Source organism: Vigna unguiculata, chromosome 2, assembly GCF_037176805.1.
Source record: "Vigna unguiculata cultivar grain cowpea cultivar isolate G323 ecotype 2 chromosome 2, ASM3717680v1, whole genome shotgun sequence".
In the NCBI taxonomy this organism is placed as follows: Eukaryota; Viridiplantae; Streptophyta; class Magnoliopsida; order Fabales; family Fabaceae; genus Vigna; species Vigna unguiculata.
In genome coordinates this window covers 22,523,088-22,547,919 of record NC_140793.1, presented here as the reverse complement: position 1 = coordinate 22,547,919, position 24,832 = coordinate 22,523,088, and the positions used below count along the sequence as shown (strand labels likewise).

The 24,832-nt window shown below is 32.3% G+C and overlaps 2 protein-coding genes and 1 pseudogene across 2 annotated transcripts; 2 read left to right on the top strand and 1 right to left on the bottom strand.

Moving 5' to 3' along the window:
• The first annotated feature begins 5,104 nt into the window (after positions 1–5,104).
• On the top strand, positions 5,105–8,013 carry LOC114166753 (ureide permease 1-like). Its single transcript, XM_028051549.2, has 7 exons — positions 5,105–5,643; positions 5,851–5,989; positions 6,183–6,357; positions 6,467–6,504; positions 6,606–6,706; positions 7,036–7,410; positions 7,622–8,013. Exons 1-7 carry the CDS (start codon positions 5,416–5,418, stop codon positions 7,772–7,774), a joined length of 1,209 nt encoding a protein of 402 aa, XP_027907350.1. The 5' UTR covers positions 5,105–5,415; the 3' UTR covers positions 7,775–8,013.
• Positions 8,014–9,922: 1,909 nt separating this feature from the next.
• On the top strand, positions 9,923–15,469 carry LOC114173288 (uncharacterized). The gene is made up of 3 exons (XM_028057577.2): positions 9,923–10,774; positions 12,044–13,337; positions 13,870–15,469. The coding sequence occupies exons 1-3, from the start codon at positions 9,978–9,980 to the stop codon at positions 13,966–13,968; spliced, it is 2,190 nt and encodes a 729-aa protein (XP_027913378.1). The 5' UTR covers positions 9,923–9,977; the 3' UTR covers positions 13,969–15,469.
• Positions 15,470–17,338: 1,869 nt separating this feature from the next.
• Positions 17,339–19,203, bottom strand: LOC146888450 (uncharacterized; annotated as a pseudogene).
• Between the last annotated feature and the right edge of the window lie 5,629 nt (positions 19,204–24,832).

The window sequence follows — 24,832 nt, the reverse complement described above, 5'->3', positions numbered from 1 at the left end:
AAGTGAACAACTCCTTTTAGCTTATATTTACAAAAATAGGTACTAAAAAGAAGAAAATAAGAAATTGATGATTTTTTTATTATTTTGTAGCAATTTCTCAAAGAATTAAAAATGATGTAGCTGATCCCCAAAATTTGTGGCTGAGCTCTAGTGTGGCGGTCAAGGAAGTATCCAGAATGTGACTTTTGGAGCTGAGCCACAACAAAATGGTGCTCAACACTTGAGGTGGTGCATGGCTGAACCACAAGAGAATGTGCTCAGCAGTTAAGGCGATGCATGGTTGAGCCACAAGAGAATGTGCTTTGCACTTAAGGCAGTGTATGGCTAAGCCATAAGAGAATGTGCTCAACACTTAAGACGGTGCACAACTGAGCGCCAAAAGTTGGGTTGAGCACCATCCAAAAAAATTCTATAAATAAAGACCTTAAGTTCTCATTTGAAGCATTGAGTGGAGGCACACAAATGTAGCAATAGAATAGAATAGGGTTTGTGAGGCACGAAGGAGATGCTCTTAGTGTAAATCTTATGTGTAGATGTTGTTGGAATTACATTGTAATATTCTATGGGTAACTGAACTCCCTCGTGTCCAAGTTTGATGTAATCAATTCTGATTCTATTCACTTCTACTCCTTGGGTATTTATCTCTACTTTCAATTGTTTGTGGTTTGATTTATGCTTAATGATGACTTGATCATTCATCTATTTAACTGGTTTGGATTGAGTTGGGAAACTGGTCTCAAATTATGGTCCAATCAAATAATCATACCTGTATTGGATGCTCCATGGCATGCCAGAGGGGATGCTGGAGGAGAGAGCCTTACACATTAAAGCAAGAATTCATCCTATCAAGAGTTGAGGAATCACACTAGGTTTGAAGCCCTTAGGTTCTAGTGTATCAGGGATGAACCTAGGTCTACATAGAAAGAGTACTCCCAGGACATTAAATGATTTGCATAGTAAGTAAACAAGATTGTAGTGGTGTAGTAGAAGATGAGATGAAATAAATTCATATCCCCTACTCCATTCAATCAATCTAATTACTACTATCTGTATTTACTTGCACTCTTTATCCCAAACCAGAAACCCAAAAATCAAACTACCAATATACTTGTTAAATCCATGTGAAAATGACACTTGTTGATACTACTACACACCAGTGCACTTGCTGGGAAATGATTGTTGTGAAACAGTCATCAAATTTTTGGCACCGTTGTCGAGGATTTAGTTCAAGTATTTGGTAAGTCTAACCATTATTTCTATAAATATGTACATATCTAGTAAATATTAGGTTTGTATAGTTTTAAAGTTTCAATTTTGCATTTTGTAAAGTGTTGGTTTTCATTTTCTTTCTTGCTTTCACACAAATCTCAAGAAATAGGTAAGTTCAAGAGACACATATCCGTTTTCTTATTTGAAATTTTGTGTTTTAGTCTACTAGAAAAAGATCTCAGAGGAGAAGTCATCAATCCTCTAATAAATTGTAGAACAGATTTGAGTTTTCGCTTTGTGGCTAGCTCCATTTTTGGTGTTGAGCGAAAAATATGTAGAGGCTGTGAATTCTTGCTATGTTTGATCCCCACTTTTTTGAAACGTTTCAAACACAAAAAAAAAAAAATTGTTTTACTCTGCAGATAATTTGATTTTTGAACAAATTAAAAAGCAGAAGCAAGAACAAGGCTAAGAAAGATTAAAAAAAATATTTTGTTTTACTTTGCAGATAATTTGATCTTTGAAAAAATTAAAAAGCAAAAGTAAGAACAAGGCTAAGAAAGATTAAAAGAAAACTCTTCTTCAATAAGTGAGATGACTAATCAAACAGACAAAGGAATTGGCAGAATCATCATTTAAGGTTTTATTAGTGGACCCTATGCTTTAAGGAGATTATGCCATGCACCTAAAATCTAAAAATGTTTTAAGATTTATCATTCCACCTGCTACAAGAGGACTAGAAACAAAACATGCATTTCTTAACCTTATTCTTCACATATATTTTTAGGAAAAGATCACGAGAATCCATAATCTCACCTTCAAACATTCAATAAATGTTGCGCGCAACGAAGGGAATTGGAATAAAAGGGCTTTGAATCCTTGACTAGCACTTAAAAGACACAACTAGCTAGTACTGAAACTGACTAAACAAGTTAAGGATTTGAACCAGAAAAACAAATTGGCAGTACTGAAGCTGGCGAAGTAGTCAAAGAACTAAAGCCATAACAAAGGAAGGAGATGTTGATGTCTCTAAATTTCAAGATGAAAGGTTCTTTAACAAGGTAGTTCGGTCTAGGAGCTAAAAAGAAAATATTGATACAGAAAAATATTGAAACCACCAAAAATAGAATTATTTTTAGTTCTTACACATTTAAATTTATGTCTTTAATTTCAATTTTAAATTTTTGTTTTGTTTTGTTTTTATTTATTACATAAATATAAAAATAACTTGTATCAATAGCAACGAATTCATGGAACTCTGCATACCTATACGACATGACTTCATATCCAATATATATATATATATATATATATATATATAATTTGAATTTAGTGACCACAACTTTAGTAAGAAGAGTGGTGCCTTGGGAATACGACTTTTTATTTCTGAGCATGTTGCCATTCTTTGTTGATTATTTTAAAGTCGTTTCCTAAAAGCACGACTTACACCAACATACTCAACAATTTAAAAAGTTGTTCATTTTCTTAGTTTACTTTACCAGAAAAGTACACCATATACGTAAAAAAAAAAAAAAAACTGAAATTCATAGATTGAGATTATGGAAACATCATGTTTTTACATTTTTCTATTTTTTTTCTCCTAAACCACATTCTCTTACTCATTTATAAAGCCTTAGACTTTTATTCAAATCTCCACTTTTTTCTTTATCATTTATATATACTTAATACCATTTAATAATTACTTGTAGGTAGTTGTTACTTTATCATATACATTAAGACAAGAGGTCAACTACTTCAATTTTTTTAAATTTCAACGTGTGATCAGTATTTTAATCATGATAGATTGGCCTCCACTACCAAATAACTATTATAAAATCATAAATAAAACAAATTATTGTTTTGATGTAATCACATGTTTTTTTTTTTTTTTTTTATTACAGACAACTTTGTTCGAGTAAATAAATATACTATTATTTTTGACAAAACTCTTTTTTCGAGTATTTAAAGTAAGCACTAACTTAAAATTGGTAGTTAAGCCAATTCCCAATATTTTCAATTTGCTAAGATCAACACTTAAAATTAATAAAAGAAGAAAAAAAAAAAAAACTGGTACTTATCGTATTTCAAATTAAATTTATACAATTTGCGATTTAAAATCTAACTAATAAGTATGCATGATATACTTTTAAATATAGTCATATTATGACACTTTCTATTTTGTAATGAGTATAATTAAAATATATTAATAGGATAAATACTCTTTTACTTTTAATTAGTTGACGATATAAAAATTTGATACTAAAGCGGAAATAAGATGCTTATTTGTATCTGCATTTTTATCATATTATTTTCTTTTGTTGAGTTAAAAATTAATTATTGATATAATTTTTATTATTTTGTTTTTAATATAAATTCTAATACATATTCTTTTATAATTTATTTATTTTTATGTATTCTTTTCAAATTGGAGACATTGTTTAAAAGATTTAAATTTAAAATTAAAGAAATTTGAAAGTTAGAGAGGAAAGAGTTGCGATATAGAAAAGAAGAAACTTTAGAAGTTATTATAAACAAGAGAAAAAAAAATTTAAGATAAATTTTTATATATTTTTAATGGGAAAATATGTAAAAAGTTGAAATGTTGCATTGATAATAATGTCAAAATTGTTTGTTTCTTATGGACATAATTATAGCCCCAGCGATTATATTTGTAACGTACATACATGTGATCGACAACATCATCATTTGAAAATAAAAATTGCAAATGATAGAATATACGTAGTAAGTAAGTCGTTTCTCCTCGTAAACATGATTAGGTAAATAAAAAAAATTAAAATTAGTTTCTTAAACAAGTTAGGTGACTATAAAAAACAATAATTTAAGAGCAGACGTTTATGAAGTACTTTTAATAAAATTAGGAATATATTGATATTATAAAACTCTAATTCAATTTTATAAAATAAAATTTGATTTCACCTTTACTCTATTGACTTTATCTTTAAATTACGAAAGATTTAAAAACCAAACTATTACAATAGAATAGGAATATTAACTATTAAAGTATTAAATTTATTAATTTATTTATACCATGTGATTAGTACGTAGGATCAAATAGTATGTCGTTTGTTTGTTGAAATTGAAATGGAAAAAAATAATATTCTTGTCAAACTCAACTACACAATAAGAACAAGTTTGTTACTCACACGCTTTTCCTAGTTGTTTTTATTTTAAGCATTAAAGAAAAAACTCTATGTCTTCTTAGACTTGTGAATTATATATATATTTATACAATTAAAAATTTTCAATACATGACTCTAGTTTTGGTCATTTTCTCTGATCTCTTGCATCACTTACGCGAATTCTTATGAGATTCGCTTTCATAACACCAATAAGAAAACGAAAACTAAATAAAAAGAAGTTCCACAAGGTTTTAGATACTGTCAACTATAATAATATATAGGATATAAATGTAGAGAAAATCTTCACTTAAAACACATATCCATAAAAAGAATGTTATTTCTATACCGTTACTCTAGCAAGATCTCCATAAAGCATGGATATTGATGAGATCAACAATACTGATGCATATCAAATTAATTAAATTTATTTCATTTATAGCTTTGAATTCTTTTTTTTTCATAATATCTATAAAGATAAACAAATTAAGCGGTGTGAAGCATGGTCACCAAAGAGAATACAGTGATGCATTGTTGCGAGAATCTTGGAAAATTATTTTTTAATTATTTTCGTCACACTTTTATTATTGATGTAATAATTGATATAAATATTATTAAGTGAGGTGGAGGTCTTGTTGGTTCTGTATTAAGATACACATAACCTTAAACTAATAACTTTGACGGTACTACTTTGAAAGGTTTTATGCAAGTTGCAAGAAATAGGGAGAAAAAAAAACACATGGAGGTGACATAATATGGATTTATAGTTCTATGAAAATATCTAAATATTATAGATAACGATGTGGGATTTTGACCAGCGAGTGATAGTTTTGGGATATCGTGGTCATAAAGAAGCAATGAAGTAGTTAATAATATTTGGCGAAACTTTTCGATATTACTATTATGGATGTGACCTGGCTCTGAAGATTCGTGCCCTATGGTGTGGTTGACTTGGGGTGTATATGAATGAATGAATATATGAGAGCATCAACTAGCGTAGCATCTCTTGTGGTGTGTTGTGAATTGAGTTTTAGAGTTTGATTGTTTCATTGATTTGGAGTTGATTTCAATGTATGTGGTGGAGAGCAAGGGTGGTGCCATAGCGTGCATGCTGGTGTCCCTGTTGTTCTTGGGGACATGGCCTGCAGTGATGACTCTTCTGGAGAGACGAGGTCGTCTTCCTCAGCACACTTACCTTGACTACACACTCACCAATCTCATGGCTGCTGTTATCATTGCTTTCACCTTTGGAGAGGTTGGCAACACTGCCCCCAACTTCTTGTCTCAACTCCACCAGGTACTTTTCTTCTCTCAACACAAACATTTTCTATATCAGCTTAGTAGGAATCATAAAATGACTTAGTAATAAAGAAGGAAAAATCCTGAATTCGATCTTCTGTTAATAATTTGGAGAAATAAAATTGATTGGGTGAGTGTTTTGTTGATAAAAAATAACGGATTTCAATTACTCTTATTTTGAAAGTGTTTCAATTATGTGATGCAGGAAAACTGGCCTTCAGTTCTGTTTGCCATGGGGGGTGGAGTGGTGCTGAGTGTTGGAAATCTTTCAACGCAGTATGCTTGGGCTTTTGTTGGCTTATCAGTTGTAGAAGTGATTACATCAAGCATAACTGTTGTTATAGGTATACCATCATGGATGCACCTCTTAGATTCTGAACCTATGTTGCTTTCTTACTCTGATAAGAACATTGGGAAGAACACACCACAAAAGTTAAATGTTACTTACTAGACTCAAGTTCTACATTGCAATGGATCCTAATATACTCATAGAGAAAAAAGTTTCATTGTACTGTTTTTCTGTTGTGGGTGTAACAGGAACAACCTTCAATTACTTTTTGGATGACAAGATCAACAAAGCTGAGATTCTTTTCCCAGGAGTTGGTTGCTTTTTGATTGCTGTATGTCTAGGTTCTGCTGTTCATTCATCTAACTCTGCTGATAATAAGGCCAAGCTCAATGAGTTTTCGGCTGATTACAAAGATGGAGCTAAGTATGTGTTTGGTTTTTGATGAATGCAGTTATTAGATTATGATTTTAGTGAGCTTTGCTTTCAAATTTTTAGCTAAGATCTCACCACCAAATTTTACTCTTGAAACCAGGAACACTACTTTGACCACTTCGATAGAAACAAGTGAAGGTAACTTAACTAGCCATCTTTAGCCAGCTTAGCCAAATGGAATTGCTGCATTTGATAAATTCTGGCATTTTTCATCTCCTTTGTTACATATATATATATAGTTGATTCCAAGGATCTAGAAGATGGAAGTACTTCTGTACACAAAGCAAAAGCAGGAACTGCAGCTTTCCTTATAGAGCTTGAGAAAAAAAGATCCATTAAGGCAAGTGGTTATATGCTTCAAGGATAAAATGTGTTGAGATCATTCTAATTTACAGAGTATAAACTATTGATTTTCTCATTAACAACTGAGATTACTACCTTATACTTATTCACATTAGAAGAGTGAGATCCAATTTTTCACATACCCTTTTTCATATTATGTTGCATATTATATTACACAATGAAGAATGGAGAAATGCAAAGATGTATAAAATGTTACTGTTGTATTCTCTAAAATGTGAAATAAAGTCTTTGAAAGATTTTTGTTGGTGTCATTGGTGATGAAGAATGATGTAGATGAAAATGGTGTTGTGTTAAACCTTTTTGCAGGTATTAGGGAAGAGCACTTTCATTGGATTGGCTATAACATTCTTTGCTGGAGTTTGCTTTTCTCTATTCTCACCAGCATTCAATTTGGCAACAAATGATCAATGGCACACTCTGAAGAAAGGGGTTCACCATTTGAGTGTTTACACAGCCTTCTTTTACTTCTCAATATCTTGCTTTGTTATTGCAATCATTCTTAACGTCACGTTCCTTTACCACCCTGTCTTAAATTTACCAAAGTCCTCACTGAAGGCTTATTTGAGAGACTGGGATGGAAGAGGTTGGGCTTTCTTGGCTGGTCTCCTTTGTGGCTTTGGGAATGGCCTCCAATTTATGGGAGGTCAGGCTGCAGGATATGCAGCGGCAGATGCTGTTCAGGTTAGTCTTTACTTCTCATTTGTACTCTCTGACGTCTGACGTCGTGATGACGTGACTTAGTATTAGATATTGAATCGATATCTAACACTAAATTACGTCACAGAGTACAAGTATGAGTCGCATTATGGAAGTCAAAATTTCATTTTCCTTTTGACGTAAAATTAAACCACCAATTCTTACTGACTAAAGATTATATATGGTGTTTTGATAGGCACTTCCACTAGTGAGTACCTTCTGGGGCATTGTTTTGTTTGGTGAATATCGGAAATCATCGAAAAGAACATATATGCTACTTGGGAGCATGTTGCTTATGTTCATTGTGGCTGTTGCTGTGCTAATGGCATCATCAGGGCATCGAAAATGATCAACACTTGAAGGATGAATCATAGTATCATACCAAAGATTGAAAGCTGTTGAAATCACTTATTCAGTGCTCAAAGGCTAAACCTATTAGTAGTTATGGTTCCAAAAACATGCAGTGTTTTCAACTATTTCCAAAGTTGAATGTTTTTAATCACAGACAACATAGGAAACTATATGGGAAATAAAGAGTGTATCGTACATATGAAATTAATATAATTGTTGGTTAACTTCGTATTTGAACCAATATCCCAATTGTAACACATCAAAATAAATGGTTCAATTGTTGTCAACAATAGTTTGAATTAACTAACTAATTAATGGTTATATGCAGCAATTAGAATATATTCTTAATGGTTTTAATATTATATTAATAGTTCAGGTTTGTTGTAAATTGATCTTGATTTACAAAATTCAAATTAAAAAAATCCTAACTTCTGCAGGATTTGGTGGACTAATATGACTTAGTTTAATTAATATAAGTTGAATAATTGCGAGATTGGTGTAGTTTTGAAAGTGAATTATTGACATTTAGTGATTGGAGTGGAAAGAATGGTACCGGAGAAATTTCAAGATGCCATTATAGTCTAATTTCAAATGAGTTGGTCAATTATATTCCTTGAGAAGCATAAATTAACAAAGATTCCGATGATACAATTATTGGTGGGATTCTTTTTTGAGTGTTCACTTTAAAATCCACAGCAAAATAAAAAAACATATCTTATATTCTAGTCATATCTATTCATTTGATATAGTTACTCATATAATTGATATGAATCGACACCGATATGAATTATACTTATTTGTATCATATATGAGTTACCTTGTTATATTTATAAATAAGACATTTTTTTATCATTAATAAGACACACACAAAAATTGTTCAACATTCTCTCATCTTCTATTCTTTTTCTTTTATCTTCTTTCCTCTATTATTAATTTTATTTTAGAACGGTTTAATATTTGAATAATTTACTTTGATTTTACTCTTATTATGAAGAGATAAGAACATGGTAATATCTCACTTTACTACTACCCTCCGTAATGAAGTGTAAAAATTACATTTACATGAAGAATATGAAACTTATTTTTAATCCAATGATGATTATTGTAATCTCATAATTTTGAATTTTAGAAATATTTAAATTCAACTAAACATGTTTTTTAATTAATTCAATAATAACATTCTTGAAATGAAATATTATTTTTTTAATAGTGTTATCTCTATATTATATCTTAAATCAATAAATACTACATATTTGGATAAAGATGACAATAAGGCTGTTTATGATCTTATGCATGTTTAATTAACTTTTTTATATTATAAATTAGAATATATAATTTGAAGTGTGAATTCTTTAAATAATCTTTGAGACATTTTCTCACTCTTTTAATGTGCATTTTATTATACATTAGTCTATGTTAAAAAAAAAAATTATCCCTTTATCATTTCAAACTCTCTCTTGTTTTTTTTACATTCAAATATATTTTCTAAACATCTACAAAGGTTTTTCTTTTTTTTTTTCATTCGAAACATCTCTTAAGTCTAATCTCTAAACGAGTTAAAAATATAACATGAAATTTATGTTTATAATAGTTTGTCGTTTGATGATTTTTTTTTTAAATCAGTATTTACATAGAATTAGCTAGAAGTATAATTTAATTTTCATACTTGCACATAAAAAAGGAAAATGAAATATTTGTTTCAGCAACTACTAACTTTAGTGTACTAATAGAAATATGATTGTAAGAGAAACAAATGTTGACTAAATTACATTTTATGATTAATAATCAATGCTGAGAATAAATTATGTGATATTTTTTTATTAAAATTATATAGCTTTCTTAACGAATCATGTGATTTTAAAAATTTGACTATTTACATATCATATAAATTTTATTTTTTACGGTCTCCTTTATAAATGACTTTCTTACTATATTTTTTCTTTATTTCTATTGTTCTTATTTATAAAAGATATAAACTAAATAAAGGTAACACTATTTTCTTTTAAATAAAGGTCTTGGTGTAGCCACTAACTCAAATATTTTTTAATTTAACAGACTAATATATATATATAAAAAAAACCCGACCCGTGCAAACGTCTCAAACTGTTTTTTATATTTTTAAAATAAAGAATGCAAATGCAAACTAACTGGTTTATGTGTAAAGTAAAGGAAGATAGCCTTTGCATTTACACAGACGAAACATGTCTCTGAACCTCATCCACCTTAAACCCCTTTCTTCTACTTCTGCTTCTTCTTCCATCTTTCACTCTTCACTCTTTAATACTCTTTCAAAACCTTTCTTGCTCTTAGAATCCAAAACCTCTTTCTCCTCTCTCTCTCTACGTGCAGCTCAATTTGATGCCCTTCACTCTTCAACAACCCCCATTTCTCTCCCACATCTCCAACAATCACAACACCAAGAAGACACAGAAGAAGAAGAAGAAGAAGGTCATGACCCAGATGATCCAAACTACAATTTCTCCGACAGTGACGCATGGATTTCCTCCCAAGACCCTCAAGACGAAGAAAAATTGTACATTGAGGAGAACCCTTTTACCTCGTGGCACATCGATGAAGAGCCTGAAATGAGTTTGGAGATTGAAGAAATGGGGTCTTGTCAAAGTAGGGAATTGCGTGAGGCTGAGGGCGTTGTGGGGGAAATTGTTCAGCTTGCGAGGAACTTGCCTCAAAATCTGACTCTGGAGGAGGCTTTGGGTGAGTATGAAGGAAGGGTCAATGAGAAAGATTGTTGGGAGGTTCTAGAAATACTTGGGGAGGAGCGCCTCTTGCTGTGTTGTGTGTGTTTCTTTCGGTGGATGAGGTTGCAGGAACCATCACTTGTTACACCTAGGGCCTGTATTGTGTTGTTTCCATTGTTGGGAAAAGGAGGGATGGGTGATGAGGTGATGGGTTTGTTCGAAAGCTTGCCGTCTAGCATGGAGTTCAGAGATGTTCATGTTTATAATGCCACAATTTTAGGACTTCTGTATGGTGGCAGGTACACAATTCTTGCACAATTATATGGTTTGCTTTGTTTCTTCCTTGCTGCTTTTGTTGTTCCTAGGACCGGTAAGATTAGCTTACGTAACAAGGATTCTAATCAAAATAAAAAATGTTTGGACCTTTTTCTGAGGTTTTTTAAACTGTGGAGCAGCTTAATTGAGTTCATTGATATACGGTTGCAATTGTGGTTTAAATGTGATTGTGGAGACTCCAAAATCCTTGACATTGCTGTCACGATCAGTCTTAGATCATATTCTAAAACCTCTGTCTTTTGCTTAGATAAGATATATCACATTTTCCTTGTATACTATTTGGGTTGTGTGTCTATTATAATTTTTTTAATTGTCCTTCTCTCATCTCTAGGAAAATGTACAAAAGAATTGTGTGCAACATGTTTGTTATCTTATCATTCCTGTAATTCTAATTAATGCTGATATTTAGAAAACTGAACAAAGACCAAACAAGATAATGTTGTGACTTATGACATGCATATTCGCTTGCTGTGCTGATACTAGTGCATCAGTTTTGGCATGATATTTTAGGTTGTCTATATTCTTTTCAAAATCTCTTAAAAAGGGGTATAATTTTGCTTCCAAACTCTATTACTTCTGTGGTGAGAAACCATTATTTTTGTGTATTGCTCTGCTAAGGCAGAACCAGAAGCTCATATTTACTTAAATGTCTTTGTTTTCTAAATGTTTCTGTATTCTGTTATAAGTGTCCAATTGTGAAAATATAGTTTTAATTTGGTTTTTGATAGAATATAATTTAAAATTTTAATTGCATGTTAAACATTAGTTGGTTGGTTACGACGTTGATGATTTGACTTTCTAGGGCTTGAGCAAATCATACGCATTTCTCTTCTACCAATTTAGTTTTTCCTTTATGGCAGGAAAATTTTGTTGTTTACCTCTTGGGCTAGCTTGGTCTTATGACTTGTTGGTAATTTTGCTATTAAGAAAGCTTATAAATGACTATAAAGTTTATGAAACTTAATTAGCTACATGTCAAAAAAAGCAGCTGATGTTTCACATCACTTCACCTGTTTAGGCACTGCTTTCAAACATAAAACTGTACTACGTTAGGAAAATACTAATTAAGTAATTATAATGAACACATTTAATTCCTTAACAAGGACTTGATCTTACAAAAAGTTATTTCATCTCTTCCTACTACAAATTATCTTACTTTGTTTAGGTCAGCATTTTTTGTGTGAAATACTATACAATGTATTGTGTAAGATTTTATTGTGTTGCTATTTTAGGTATGAAGATGCTTGGAAGGTGTATGAGTCAATGGAAACGGAGAATATTCATCCAGATCATGTGACATGCTCTATTATGGTTACCGTTATGAGAAAACTTGGCCATAGTGCAAAAGATGCATGGCAATTTTTTGAAAAAATGAACAGAAAAGGGGTCAGATGGAGTGAAGAAGTCCTGAGTGCATTAATAAAGTCTTTTTGTGATGAGGGTCTGATGCGGGTGGCTCTGGTCATTCAATCCGAAATGGAGAAAAAAGGGGTTTCTTCAAACGCAATTGTGTACAACATTCTGATGGATTCATACTGTAAATACAACCATGTAGAAGCAGCTGAAGGCCTTTTTGTGGAGATGAGAGCCAAAGGGATTAAGCCTACTGTAGTTACCTTCAACATTCTAATGCATGCATACAGCAGAAGAATGCAACCCAAGATTGTAGAAAAGCTAATGGCGGAAATGCAAGATGTTGGCTTGAAGCCAAATGCCGAATCATATACTTGTCTAATTAGTGCATATGGTAAGCAAAAAACCCCGAGTGACCTGGCGGCTGCAGATGCATTCTTGAGGATGAAGGAAGTTGGTATAAAATCCACCTCACATTCTTATACAGCACTAATCCATGCATATTCAGTTAATGGCTTGCACGAGAAAGCTTACATAGCATTTGAAAACATGAAAATGGAAGGTATTAAACCTTGCGTAGAAACCTACAATACTTTACTAGATGTGCTTAGGCGCGCAGGTGAAGCTCAAACACTTATGGAAATATGGAAGTTGATGAAAAATGACAAAATTGAACCGACACGGACAACATTCAACGTTCTTGTTGATGGTTTTGCTAAACAAGGTCTCTACATGGAGGCAAGAGGCATAATATCTGAGTTTGGAAAGCTTGGAATGCAGCCAACAGTGATGACATACAATATGCTGATGAATGCTTATGCAAAGGGAGGGCAACACTCAAAACTGCCACAGATATTCAAAGAGATGGCAGTTCTTAATTTACAACCAGATTCTGTGACTTACTCAACTATGATATTTGGCTTTGTCAGAGTTCATGATTTTAAGCGGGCATTTCTTTATCACAAGCAGATGGTCAAGAATAAACAGACTATGGATGTCAGTTTTTATCAGACTCTTCTGGACATTCTGGAGGCCAGAGCTGCTCGGAAAAACAAGGATTGGAGAGCCTTGCATGCACAAATTAAAGGTAAGACAGGTGTGAAAGTGATCAGGCAGAAAGATGAGTTTTGGAAGTACTACAAGAGAAGACGTGTAAGAAAAAATAATTCTGATGTAAGTGTACATTAAGTTAAGATACAATGCTCTCTAAGAATTGTAGGTTCAATTTTGGCACACTTTTTTTTCTCTAAGAATCAATATTATTAGGAGTTTCTTGATATTAGCTGTGAAGAGTATACATCACATTATGCTGCCTCTTCAATCAGCAATATCTTTCACACATTGTATTTGTACGTTGACATTGCGTGGTTGAAAACTAGGCGTGTGCTACTTTAAGGAGTTCATCTTCGGTATTATCTAGAAAAGATGTGGTTAAAAGTTAAGAGTTCCCTCTCTGGTGTTAATGAAGTGGTAGAACCGTGTGTGCTAGCCTTATTAATCCTTGATGAGATTGGATATTTAGGCCACTGTGAATATCTGTTTTATGCTCATCTGCCTGAGGAGGCTGGAAATCTGAGCAATTGTGTGATGTCAAAACGTGATGTTTGTGAAGATGGCTGAGCTTTGAACATCACTGGAATAGTTTACTGCTTTCTGATAACGTAAGCACCCGGACTCAGTAAACACTACTTGGGCTTATTTGCAGAGAAAATTCTTGAGAAAGTTCTTTCCAGGATCAATGGCAGCTGCTGTAAGGAGGGAAATCAGTGGGTTCAGGCAATTTCAAGGACAAAATTCTGAATGAATATTGGCTGCAGCAGAGCACTATGGGACAACAACTTAATACCGAGATGCAAAATCTGGCCAGATTTGAGAAGCATGTGAATTCCAGTTTGGTCTGCTGCATTAGTTCAGTCTTAACAGCAAAAGTTAACCAAGGCCGCATATTCTCTCTGGTTCAATCTTTCTGACCCTGTTTCCTCTAATCTTTTCTGTTGATGATGATTAGTCAATATTCATAATTCTTATAGCATTGTCTTGTTTCAGTATAACAATTCTGTGTATTTAGTAAAGTTCTGCATTTTAGTTTTACTCCTATAAATACTTAGTGTTAGCTTTGTTAGAGCAAGTTGAATTTGCATATTTGAATGTTCTGGTTGGTTTTAGCATTATATGTCTGTTTCAGTGTTATAGTCTTATTTAAGTTGTTAACTAGGATAGTATTTTCTGTATTTCTTGGGTTTACATAGTGAAATATAAAGTTCTGCATAATTTTCAGTTGTTGCTTGTAATTCTAGTATTCTTTTGCTGTTTTAAACTTGTAAAAGTTATGTTAGTTGGTTTTTAATTGCTGATTTGTGATTAGCTTGTTCTTATGCCTAAAGGGGTTGGCTAATTTGGTTGTTGAAGCTCAGAAGATAGAGGGTTCAAATATTGTGGTTGATAGGTCTATAGGGTATGGTATTGTTAATGCGTGTGTTGGTATTGGACTATCTGATAAAGCACATAATATTCTTGATGAGATGAATGTTCTGGGGGCCTATGTGGGTCTTGGGGTCTATATATCTATCTTGAAGGCTTACTGTAAAGAAAATAGAACTGCTGAGGCTACTCAATTGGTGATGGAGATTAGTAATTCAGGTCTTCTGTTGAATGTGGGAACCTATGATGCTTTGATAGAAGCATCCATGTGCATCCAAGATTTTCAGTCAGCGTTTTCACTGTTTAAGGACATGAGAGAGGCAAGGATTCCTGACTTGAAATGGAGTTACTTAACTATAATGACAGGTTTGATGGAAAAACATCGGCCTGAGTTGATGGCAGCTTTCTTGGATGAGGTGGTTGATAGGATTGATGTAGGTACTCATGATTGGAATTCTATCATCTATGCTTTCTGTAAAGCTGGGAGACTTGAAGATGCAAGAATGACTTTTAGAAGGATGATGTTCCTGCAAGGATCAGACATACTTGTCTATGATTAATTGACATGTCTTGGTTGAGAAATATTTTCTCGTGCTGATGTTGGTGAGTTTTTTGAGGGACTAAAAGTCAATATTTTCCTATTTGTAACCCATGTGAAAAATTGCATTTTATTGCTGCTGTTGATTTCTATTGAGAAAAAGGGATAGAATTTTTCTGAATGTATTTTCAACCCACAATCCTGTGAATTCTATGCAAGAGTGTTACCTGTATTGTCACTGTCATAATTTACATCAGAACAGTGTAGGGTATCACAACTTCCCAAGATGCATTGAACTTATCATACTAAATATCTAGGCCATTTGGTGAAGTAAATATTTACGAAACTTTTATCTCCCAGCATAATTGTATTTCTCACAATTTCTTTGATTTCTGCTGCTATACTATCATTTGAAGCTTTTAACCAATTCTTATGTAATATGTTTGAAAAGTGATTCTGTTGGTGATAATGACTTACCTGTGGGAACAGGATGTGATTAGTTGAATATTATAATGTTTTATGTTGAATTATTCATGTGTACACACACACACACTCAATTTGACAAGCAGAAAGCTTGTAACCTGTTTCTCATACTTATATCTCGTGAATTATATGCAAGCATATGTTACTTTGAGCTCAGGTTTCATTTTTAATTTTATGTTTCCACTTAGTTATCTGGTGCCTAAGTTCCACATGGAGTTGTATGGAATGCTTGGTGGAGTATGTAAATGTTTGGTTCTCTCTCTAATAGCTAGCTTGCTTTTGAGGGTGGGTTCTGCAAATGCTTGAGTGCTTATCAATTATATATTAACAAATGCATATGGTTGGTTCTTGTTCTATAATCTGAATTCATTCAATTTTTGGTCATCTTATTGTATTGTTCTTTTTTATGTTGTTTCTCTAATTTATTTTTTACTCTTTATAATGTTTGACTCGAATGAACACAACTAATACATTATCATTAAATCCTCAAACGGTCTGTGAAGTTTTTAAACTTAATTTCATCTTGTTCCTTTTATTATAATTAATGTTCCCTTTTGAACCCATAATATTTTTTAATTGAATATAATATCAATTTTTTATTGGTCAGAGAATTGCATGAATTGCGATTCTAACAAGAATCACAGCCTGATTTGGGAAAACCCTAATCTGGTTTCTTTTATTGTGTGAACTGAGCAAGAAGAGATCTTATATATGTTGTTGCTAAAGGATGTGGAAGCATGAAGAAACCTGTAACTTAAGGCTCAAATTAATACCATCATACATAGTAGAGATCAATTTGCTTCGTGTGAGTTGTTTAAAAAAAATCATTATCTTTATTTGAACCAAATTAGAATTAAGCGCTATAAATTAAGAGGGTTTGAAGCACGAGTTGTTCTTCCCTTGGACATGTATGTTAAAGTATATAATATTATGATTCAGCCTCATTTTCTTTCTTGGATAGCTCATAACTGTTGGTAGTAATTAAAACTTTATTTACATGTGCTATATTGGTAGAATTATTAATTCACTTTTGGTTGATAATAGTATCTGAATATTTTCAAGATATTCGATGATGGGTAGGTATATCACTTCAAATTCGAAATCAAATAACTTTCATTAGTTTCAAGTACATGATTTAATTCCTTCATCATGCTTTTAAGGAAATGGGTTTTATCATATTGTATAATTTTTAGTACATTTTTATTTATTTATTTATAGAAGTACAATATTTAATACATGACTTGTAGTATTCATTTATAAAGATTGAAAAACAATGTTTAATACACATTTATAAAGAATGAAAAATAGTGTTTGATTTTTGTTTTTAAATATTGAACCTCAATGTTTATTGTTGGTTTCATAAAGAGTGTAATCCAATAATTATTAAGAGTGAAAATGGCAGCAGAGGTTCAATTAACGGCTGTGGTGACCTCCACAAAGTTACGAGAGACATGCTTATAAAGAAAATTGCATACGAGATTTGACCAAAATATCCACATGAGTGCGAGAGACATAAATTGCATATTTAATCACAGGATCACGATTAGATCCACCTTGATAACTCGAGAATTTACATAAATTTAATTTATGTAAACTCACGAGAGCCCAATAAATTTAAATTATAAACTTTAACGAGTTTACTTCACATGAATTTTTTTTTTATATAAATAATATCCTAATTTAAATAAGTGCATAAAATTATATGACTTAAGAGTACTTCAAATAAATAAGTTCATACAAGTAATGTAAAACATAAATTTAAACGTGAAATGTCTATGTCTAATCCTCTAATGACATCATTATCTTCATCATCAACATCATCATCTCCATCATCATCTTCATCTAACTTTTCTTCCGATGAAACTTGTGCATTCTCATTGACATCAAAAGTAATGTTATAAAGATCAAGAACATCAAGAGTTGGATCTGTTGTTGGTCCTCATTCTTAATATTGTTAAAATTGGACCTAATATTCTCTTTTGCACGGTCAATCTCTTCATAAATGAAAACAACCAATGGTCAAATATGTCATGGCAAATCTAGTCACACCTGGTCTTATCAAGTCTCTATCTTTAGTGAACTCTTTCAACAATGAAATCAACATTGTTCTTCCATAAATGTAAGTGGTAATCTTTCTTCCCTTCCTGATTGTTAATTCATGGACTTTCAAATTCTTTTCAAAATCTTCAAAGATCAAATCAATAGAATGTGTAACACATGGAGTCCAATACAATTGTTCTCTTTTTTGCATCAACAAATCTCCAACTGCCTTGAAATTTGCAGCATTATCAATAACAACTTGAATTACATTTTGTTCTCCAACAAACTCAACAACTTCATCTAACATCTTGAATACTTTATCATCCATTTTTGAAATGTATAAGGTGTCAAGTGAATAAAGGAAAATCGTCCCTTTAGGACTATTCACCAAGAAGTTGCAAATAAAATGTCTTTTTATGCCCGTCCAACCATCAGACATAATGTTGTAACCAGTTCTCTTCCACTCCTCTTTGTATTCTTCAAGCATTAAATATGTTTTGCTCACAACTTATTTTAAGAGCTTCTCTTTGATATCATGATAAGATGGTGGTTTGTAGTCAACTCCATATTTACCAATCATTTCACACATATTTGCAAATGCTGGATTTCTAATCATATTGAAAGAAATGACACTGGTGTAAAAGACTTCAGCCACTTGAGCATCAACCTCTTCTTTGAATCCTTTTTTCATCATTTGATTTAAGTTGCTTGGACTCCCCCTTACAAGTATCAACACCTGTTTGTTTTCCTTTAAAGCCAAATAGCCTATGTCCTCCTTCAACACTCTCACTTTCTTCATCTTCTTCATCAATGATATTCAACTTTCATCTCTTTAATGTAGTTTGCTTAGCTTCTACAACTATTTTTAGTTTCTTCCGAAACAGAGACACAAGGTTCAGAATCCTCCCTAGTTCCAACAAGATGATGTTTGAATCTAAATATCCCTCCACTCATAATATTTGAGCAATAATTACATTTAACTTTTCTACTATCTCCATTAATATCAAACTCGTGTTTTCATCCAATATTAGATCGGTTTCCCAAAGCATTTTGACTTTTATTCTTGACAGGTGAGGATGCACTTGGATTAGTATCCACTGAATTTGATGCATTTCCAAACATAATGGTCTAAGTTTTTCACTACAAAATTAACAAATACAAACATTATTCATCGGTGCAGGTGTACTATGCTCGAATTTTTTTTATAAAAAACAAAACACTTAACAGTGTAGTGGGGAGTAAATGAAATAAAGTTCACTTACACAAACAATGCCAACAAAATGGTGAGACACAATAGAGAGTTGCAATGACGCTCCTAAACTCTTGAACCAGTGAGAGTGTGCGACAATAGAGGGTCGCAATGCTTGCAACCTCAACGGCGGGGTGGTGGTTGACGACGAGCACAACGACCTTCCAGTAAGATGTGAGGGCCATGCAAGCAAGAACGATGGCAAGACGGCCGTAAAAGGCGAGTGTGGCCACCATAGAATGAGACATGGCGAACACATGACCAACGAAATCGAACAACGAGGGAGACGCGAGAGGTTGATGCAACATATTCGAAATCAATTGCGAAGAACGAAAGAGAACGAGCCTCGTATCAAAAGAAGAAAGCCCTAATCTAGTGAGATTTCCTCTCCAAACGACCATGTTTTGAATTTGAATTTTTTTCCTTTTTTGAACTCGCCAACTCACTGAAAACTCGCAAGTTTGAATGATCCTAACGATTCCATGTCTGAGTCCACCGATTCTGCTTGAAAACTGAGTTTGCTTGCGAGTTAACCCTCAAGGCATGACCAGACATGTAAAATCATCTTAGTTAACGAGTTAACTCGCGAGTTTGATAACCATGCATCCATTTAGGTATGAGAGATATGCTTACATAAAATATTACACTAGAGGTTCGACCAAAGGTTATGGTTGCATCCACAAGAGTGAGACATGTTCATATAAAACATATGAGTTCACATAATTACGTCTACATGGGTGTTGAAAATACACTCATACAAAAAATTGCCCAAGAGGTCAGGCTATGAAGGTGTGACTTCATCCACATAGGTGTATACAAAAAAGTTGTTCTAAATTTGGCCTCAAGATTAGGGCATTCACATAAGTGTGGAATATATGCGTGTTAGAATAAGTATTAAATGTAGGTCATAAGTAGTTGTATTAGAAAGCTATTTTGTGTTACACTTGTGAGATGTACCTATCTTTCTAGTTAGGACTCTAGTTGACCTTTACTCTTATATTTATTGTATCATAACTCTATCAATATAAATAGTAGAGCATATGAGTGGAGTGATCAAGTTCTCTCTAATACAATCTTTTACTTATCTCAACTTGGTATCAAAGCGGGTTGATCCTGCTCTTCTAGTCTCAGTCTTTGGTGAAATATCCACCGTTAGCCACTATCTCACTTCTCGTAAAAAACCATAAAATTTGGAGTGGTTTCTCCAGTGATAACCAACCCTACCGGTTCCAAAAGCTGAATGAGCTCTAAGTGTCACCATTTGCACAATATTTATTCACTACTGCTAGATGCATTTCATCCATATGCCACCTTTCTCTCTCTAGAGCGACATTGTTCCTCCTTGGCAACACTCACTAGACCTCCTTGTCTCCTTTCTAACCACTAGTTCTCCATTTTGGTGTGCATGAAGGTCACCTTAGGGTTCTTCATTAATGTCTTTTCGCATTTTTCTTCTTTGCCAACAAAAATGCCTAGACTTGTTGTATTTTTCTCTGGAACTCTTACTATTACCTTTGAAAAACTAAATGGAAAAAGTTAACTCTCTTGGTCAACCTCAACTAAACTTTGATTACATGGCCAAGGTTTCCCCAAGTACCTTGAAGAAGATGGGAGTCATGTACCATCTAATCAAGTTGGGCAATGGAAAATAACTAATTTTCAATTGTATTAATTATCGTGGAAATATATGGAACTCAAATTATTAAATACTCCTAGATCATTTAAAACACATAACTCTTTTTGGATAAAGACTCAAAATATTTTGTAAGTGATATTCAATACCTCTATGACTTGGCTTGCTTTTATTAAACAAACAAATCACAATATGGTGTATTTTATGAGCGAAGTCCAATTTGCTATTGAAGAATTAAAGATCTTTAAGAGGTTGAGTCATTATATGATATCAAGAAGAAATTAACAAATTCTATGGTGATGACCTTTTGTGCCATGTATAATGGATTGTAGATCAATATATAAAGGTGAAAGATACACAAAGGTTAATCTTTCTCTGATCTGGGTTAAAGTGTGTATGTGTGCATGATGAGTTGCGTTAAACAGTGGTTATATTTGTTGTGATTATTATCTTTTGAGATTTAAAAGAGTTTTTATTTAAATATGTTGAGATTTGGAGAAATTGATAATTGATTAGCTTTTCAATGGGTGTTTTTTTAAGAAAGATGATATTTTGATGAAATAATATTTTTCATGATTTTATGAGTTTCATGGACAAGGGGAGATTTTTGACATGTTTGTGTGTGGTGACTTAGCGAAAGGTACCCTCTATCAGTCTCTAGTGGTAAGCGTGAGTGTTCACTCTACCCAAAAGACTTCTAAGGAGTAGAGGGGAGAGGTCTTCGCTCGTAAGACTCCTAGGGAGCAGTAGGGAAAGTAACTTTGTGTAGTTGTACCGGAGGTGAACTTCGTTGGGGCTCAGGAGGAGAGTAATTTGAAATGGAACTTGCGAGCTTCGCCTATAAGACTCTTGGGGAGTAGAGGAAGTGGAACGGTTATTGGTAAGCTATGTGTGAGAGTTACAAACCCATATCCTGACACTACGATCACTGGTAGTTGTATTATTTACTATATGACATGTTTTGAACATGTGATTATACGTTCAAATATGTGATGAATATGCATTATATGTAGGTAGGAAGTAGTTGTATTAAAAAGTTACCATGTGTTGCACCTATCTTTGTACCTAGGACTCTAGTTTATCTTTGTTCTCCCTATACTCATTATATCAAAACTCTATCAATATAAATAGCAAAACATATGAGTGGAGTGATAAAGCTCTCTCAATTTATTTTTCTCAACCATGTAAAATTGTGCTAAATGTTTAACCTGAGACACATGGATGCATTTGCAAAATTTTTTGGAGATGTGGTAATGCAAAAAGTTACATAAGATATTTAACCATAAGAGTATGTTGTGCTGATATGATTGTAAGAGTTGCACCCATTTAAGAAAAGTTGCATTAGAGGTTTAACCATAAAGATGTGGCCGCCTCGACATAGTTGTAGGTGTTATGCTTATAAAAAAATACAATAGAGGTTCAACTAATATAAAATTGCATTAAAGATTCAACCACAAGGGTGTGACTATAACCATATAATTGTGGGAGTTTCAATTATATAGAAAATTACATTAAAGATTCAACTATAAAAGTGTGAATGTATCCACATGAGTTTAAAAGACACACTTATAATGAAAATTAAACTGAGGATTCAACTGCATGGTTGTGGTTTTGTTCACAGTAGTGTAGAAGGAACTAATAGAACATTATATTAGAAATTTGATCTAAAAACTATGTATGTGTTTATATTAGTGTAAGAGATGCAATCATACAAAAAATGTACAAGAGATTTTACCATATGTGGTTTCATCTACATATATGTGGGAAATGTTGTACCAAAGTTTCAATTAAAAGTTTATGAGTACGTACACATGAGTGCAAGAGACATACTCATAAAAAAAACCTGGATTATATATATATATATATATATATATATATATATATATTCAAACATAGGACTGTGACTGCTTTCACATAGGTGTAACACTCATAGAAAATATTGAACTAGAGAGGTGTAGTTGCATCCACATTTTTGTTCTAAATGTTTGAACAAAATGTTGTTATTACAACTACATTAGTGTGGAAGATGTACTCACATAAAATTTCAAAACGAGTTGAACCTCAAGGGTGTGTTTTCTTTTACATAAATTTGGGAGACATTTCATAATTAAAATTGCACTTGTGATTGGACCATAAGAATGTGGTTGCATCCATATTGTTTCAAAAATTGTGTTTATATAAAAGATTGTACTAGAGATTTTACGATAACAATATGGCTAACTTAAATTGTTGTAGGAGTTATGTACATAAAGAAAAATACACTAGATGTTCAATTATAGAGGTGTGAATGAGTCCATATGGATGTGAGAGACATACTCATGAAATTGCACCCAAGATTTGACTATAGGGCTATGTCTGGACCCACGTGGGTGTGAAAGACATGTGATAACGTTGTTGTTGACGCAATCAAATTAATACTAATAAACTATAGCAAATTCGGTATTGCTAAGATGGTAGCTACTAAAATAGAAAGGGTAAAGTCAACTCTAAGTCGTCTTCCAACGAACATGAAATTGATTTTTGACAAATTGATTTTTATAAAAAACTATACAAAAGGAGTTAATCAAATAAAAATAAGAAATAATATTGGTAAGAGATAAAAATATATGAAATCAATTATAAAGAAATTAGATTGATTTCACTGCTTTTAAAATAGATTCTTCATTGGTATCTAAGAAGTATCATTCAATTAATTATTGTCTTAGATTTTTAAATTAATCGATGTAAATTCTTAATTAATTTGTTGTCGTTTTTACTATTAACCAAAGTATATTCTCAATTAAACGCAAGAATTTTGTAGATTAATCATAGTAAATTTAATCAAAGTACATTCTCAATTAAATATTACTATGCCTAATCATATCTATTTTTTTCTCTCTTATATCAACTAAAAAACTAATTAACCAAAATACATTTTTTATTAATTCACCTTAAATCAAAGTACATTATCAATTATTGGCAAAAACTCATTCAATCATATGAAAGTTTCTAAATTTAATCAAAGTACATTCTCAATTAAAATTAAAAACCTTGAAACTCATATGATTGATATGTTATGTAGATTTAACATTGTGCTAACTTGCTACAATGTAAAAAACGTTACTTTTCATGTGATTCAGAGATAAAAGACATAGAAAAATAAAAACCAACCCTAAAAGCTTAGCCCTCCATGGAATGCAAAAGTAACATGAAAATAGAAGAAAAGAGAGTGGAGAGAGGAAGAAATTAGACCTCCCAAAGGGTTTCTAAACTCTAAAGTTCTAAACTTGTCTTGTTTCTGGTTTTCATTGGTTTCTTTATATTGGACTTGGATTAAAATTTTCCGTTGTTAAAATCTCTCAAATATCTTTAAAATAATCATAAATATAATTTATTTTTATAGTTGTTATGAATATCTAAAAATATTTGGAGAGATATAGCCAATTTTAAAACTATTTGACATATATAGTTAGTTGATAATTTTTTATATAATTAAATAAATTAATTACTTAAAGATATCTGATAAATTATCACCAAATAATATTTACATTAATTTTCCAAATAAGCCCTTTTGCAATCCTATAGTCCAAATTTGCAAGAAAATATAAATATATCAATATTTTCATTTTAGTCCCTCTTGTTTGACCAACTTTGAATTGTGACCACGCTTTGACTAATTTTGAATATTTGACTTGTTGACTGACCAATAAGGGATTGCCACATGGCAAATCCCTCTTTCTCTCAAAATCAGCTCTTCTTTGTCAATCAGTTGTTGCTGCTCGTGGTGGTCTGTTGCATATGCTTAGTGGTTGAACCATGGATGTTGACACGTGATGTGGTTGAATAATAGTGAGGTTATTCAAGCGTGATAATGGTGTTATTGGTTCTGGTCTGGTAGCGTTGCGAAGGTCTTCAATGGGTGGTTTCCATGGTGGTTCGAAGGTGCCTAGGGTTTTTGGTTTGTGGTGAGAGAATGAAGATGATGGACATACGTCAAGTTATTATTGGTCTGATTCTGATTGTTTGGCCCATTGTTGAAAAAGGGAGTGTATATGTAAAAAATATGGGTGCATTCAACTCCTTGTATATTTCTTTTCAAAATTTACTAATTTTAGCCTTATTTTGTTGCAACTTGGAACTTTCAATTCTACACCTTTAATGAACTAAATTTAACTTCAACTGCATCAACAAACGTTAGAATAAAAAAAACAAACATTAGAATATCCAAAAATATTTTATGTTACTAAAATTACTTTTTAAGTCCTTTCTTATCTCACAAACTCAATAAATCCAAATATCACAAATCCTGAATAAATAAATTTTTT